Source organism: Frankliniella occidentalis, unplaced genomic scaffold (assembly GCF_000697945.3).
Source record: "Frankliniella occidentalis isolate FOCC.00 unplaced genomic scaffold, Focc_3.1 Scaffold535, whole genome shotgun sequence".
In the NCBI taxonomy this organism is placed as follows: Eukaryota; Metazoa; Arthropoda; class Insecta; order Thysanoptera; family Thripidae; genus Frankliniella; species Frankliniella occidentalis.
Genome location: NW_026267652.1, coordinates 67,640 through 71,357, shown reverse-complemented (window position 1 = coordinate 71,357; position 3,718 = coordinate 67,640). Strand labels below are relative to the sequence as shown.

At 57.5% G+C, this 3,718-nt stretch overlaps 1 protein-coding gene across 1 annotated transcript; it reads left to right on the top strand.

The window, feature by feature from the left end:
- Positions 1–1,527: 1,527 nt before the first annotated feature.
- On the top strand, positions 1,528–3,220 carry LOC113208579 (knirps-related protein-like). Its single transcript, XM_052275194.1, has one exon. It carries the CDS (start codon positions 1,543–1,545, stop codon positions 2,560–2,562), a length of 1,020 nt encoding a protein of 339 aa, XP_052131154.1. The 5' UTR covers positions 1,528–1,542; the 3' UTR covers positions 2,563–3,220.
- Positions 3,221–3,718: the final 498 nt, after the last annotated feature.

Here is a 3,718-nt window from a genome sequence, read left to right as displayed (position 1 = left end):
TGGTCCCAGCGCGATATACCACACACGTAGTCCCCATTAACGTTTATGCAGGGGCCGGCCTGCCGGACTGGCGGGCGGGGCGGGGAGAAGCGGGGCGTGGTGGGGCGGGCGCAGACCTCCTCAAATACCAGAGGTGTACGGCACCACACCGGTGCGCTAGCTGCTAGCGCATCGCGCTGCAGCGCTGCAACATGGTGTCTCCCGAGTATCCATTTCACATCTGCTGATATGGATGTCCCGGAGATACGGCGCCGCGGCACGCGAGGGCAGGGGCCCCCTCCTCCCCTCCCCCCACCCCCACACACCTCCTCTTCCCAGCCGGCGCCCCTCTTGCCCTCTCCCTCTCAGTTCAACTGCACGGCAAATGTCATTCTCATTTATTGAATTAATCTGGACGGTTTGTTTTGCCGTGTGTACAAGCGCGCCGGGGGGTGGCGGCGCGATTCCGCGCGGTGCAAAAACAAGTTCAGCTGGAGCGTGTCGTATGTCTGTCTCTCGACGGTTGTTTCGTTTCGTTTTATTTCTTGCAGTGTCGGTCGGGGTGGGTGTTTATACTCTGTAGTTGCGCTTCAACTCTCTCGAGCTTGCATCGGTACTTGCCGTGTAAATCAGACTTTTAGCAGGAAATGCCTCCCTGCAGTGACTCCGCCAATTCAGGCTGACTTACGATAGAGTGTGGCTCGAGAGGTCAGCGCAGTGCAGCGGCGCGCCGGGTCCGCTGCTGCTGCTGCTCGCCGCCTGCGGGCCGCGCGGCGCTGGGTGGGCAGCCGTTCTGCAGCCGTGCCCAGCCGGTTGCCTATCCCCCACCCGGCAGGGGCTCCGGTCGCCGTGCCGCCCTTGAGGGCCGCGTCGCGCCGGCCTCCTGCTGGTCGTTGCAACATTTCCCCTCCTTTATTTTTCAAGTTTCGAATCCCCGAGGGTCCCCCCTCGTGCGACCGACCGGCGGGAGTAGCGGGCCACGGCGCTGCAGCTGGCCCCGGAGATGATCTCCTGGAAGAAAAATGATCTGGGGAAACTCGACTAATAACGTGGAAAATGAGCGATTTGGTCGGGCTGTGGCCGAGCCTGCGGAGACCTGATCCCTCGTATAAATCTGACCAAGCCTTTTAATGGTTTCAATTAAAAGCACGAGAATGAGGTGAGGCGGCTATCGCTCATTTTCGGTGAGACTTTTACGGGACTGTGCCATACGTCTTGCTCTTGACCCGGCCGGCCGGCGCTGGTCCCGACACGGCCCGGGACCCCTGGCCTGGTCGGTGCCTGCCCGGTGCCTGGCCCCATACGGCCTTACGCCTTTGCCGCGCCTGGCTGCGCCGCGGGGATTCCAGCCCTGTGGATTTACTACTAGTACCCTGTTAAAGGAGGAGAAAGTCGGGTCGGCGCGGAGGTGCATCCTCCCGCCGCGCCGTGCCCCGGTACCCGCGAAAAGATGCGCCGCCTATCGGCGAGGTGTTATCGGGGTTGATTAGCCACGAGCGCGCGGGGAGACGACGACGGTGCTGTGACGTGTTTTCCCTTTAGAAGTTCAAGTTTCTAACCGCAATGTTTCTCTTCTTTTTGTTGCAGTCGTTTTTCGGGCGGACGTACAACAACCTGGGCTCCATCACCGAGTGCAAGAACCAGGGCGCGTGCGTCATCAACAAGAAGAACCGCACGTCGTGCAAGGCGTGCCGCCTGCGCAAGTGCCTGCTGGTGGGCATGTCCAAGAGCGGGTCGCGCTACGGCCGCCGCTCCAACTGGTTCAAGATCCACTGCCTGCTGCAGCAGCAGCAGAGCCAGACGCAGGGCTCCAGCCCCAGCCCCACCACGGCCTTCTACCCGGGCGCCTTCCTGCACAGCCCGTTCCTCGGCGCCGCCGCCCACCACCCGCCCGGCCTGGCCGACTACCCGGGCCTGATGCACGCCGACGTCAAGGAGGAGGTGGCCCGCGCCGAGCGCGCCGAGCGCCTCCAGGAGCTGTCCGAGAGGGCCGCCAAGTCGGAGCGGTCGGCCAGCTCGCACTCCGAGTACAGCTCGTCGGGCGAGAACGACAACGACTCGAGCCGCTCGCCCAACACCTTCCTCCGGCCGCCCTCCTCGCACCAGACGCCGTCGCCCTTCAGCGAGCCCGAGCTGCTGGGGGCGCGCATGAAGCTGGAGGTGCGGTCGCCGCCGTCGCCCCTCGGCCCCGCCTCCTTCACCACGCCGCCGCTGCCCGGCCAGGTGGCGTCACCCCGCGTGCTGTTCCCCCCGCTGCCGCTGCCCGGCGTGCCCGGCGTGGCGCGCCCCGGACTCGCCCCCACCCTCATGTTCCTGGACCCCAGCTGCCCGCCACGCGCCGGCGGCGACCTGGCGCTGGCCAGCCCCGCGCTGGGCGGCCTGGCCGAGGACCAGGACCAACCCATGGACCTGTCCGTCAAGGGCACGTCCATGTCGGCGAGAACCTCGCCCTCGCCGCCGCACTCACCAGCCGCGGTCACCAAACTGCCCGAGGGGCTGGCCCAGGACGACACCAAAGACTCCAAGGAGTGTGTGCTTGACCTCACGAGCAAACGCGGCTCTGAAGTTCCTCAGTCAGGGTGATTTCCCCGCCGTTTATGTTGTAACTAGGACCTCTCTTTTTGTTTTCTTTGTTTTTTTTTATTAGAAATAATTGAGGTTTTTGTTAAGTTGAGGTTCTTTTTTTTCTTACGTGATGACAAAGTAAAAAGTATGTGTGGGGTTTTAAACTTTCACATAAAGATGTACTTTCTTTGTTATTTAATTTTATTGCTAGGATAATTTTTCATCGTGATACCTTAAACAAATCTCTTCCTGTAAGGCAGTTGTGGTAGTACTATACCAATTGTAAGCAAAGTGATTGAGAGTAGTTAATTGTAGGTGGGCGTGTTGTATCGTTCTATTGTATTATTTATTTGCAGAGTTTTATTGCTGTGCTTCAAAAATTTGATTAGAGCGAAGAAGTTAAAATGTTATAATCATTATTTTTGAAGGAACAGTGTCTAGCCCAACGAAGTCATAAATATTATAATTCTATATAATACATAAAGTAAATTAGTAAAATATCTTGAATGATTTTGATATTAAAATGTGTCATAGTGAGATATTTGTACATACATTTATACAATTCTCTCAATATTGTACATATTAAATGATTTGTGTTTTATTGAATGTGACACTCTATTTTTGTACATTTGTTGTGTTTGAGCATGAGTAAAAGATACCAATGAGTACAAAACTACTCCTGACTTTTCTATTCCGACCATATCAAACTCCCGACTAGCAGCACGCCTCAGCAGAGAGAGAGGCGGAGAGGAGGTACAAAAGTGCATAGTGCACGCTTTTGATGGCGTTGGCACATGTGGTGAAATAAATGGCACACTTTGCTGTTTTGCCTGGCAGTCGCGGGCTTGGGCCGAGCTATAATTCAGGAACACGATACGCAGGAGTAACCCCATGGCGTAGCCTTCCATACATCATCCCATTTGTGTCTCATTACCCGATGTAAGCCTCCATTAATAATTACCCCGAGCTTGCTCAAAGGGTGAGGAAAAGCCCTCGCCGCGGGTGAAATATGGCCCTGTTGGCCTGCGCCCCGCCAGCCTCTGTGCCAGCCCCGCCGGGCCCGCTCCACAAAGTACACAGGACTCGCTCCGCCAGAGAAAGAATTCCATTCGCTGAATGTGTCGCCGGGGCCCCCGGGCCGCCGCGGGCTTCCAGGGAGGCAGGCCGAGTGTTT

Coding starts and splice junctions, on each gene's coding strand:
- LOC113208579 (XM_052275194.1), top strand. CDS start 1,543: ATGTTTCTCTTCTTTTTGTTGCAGTCGTTTTTCGGGCGGACGTACAAC.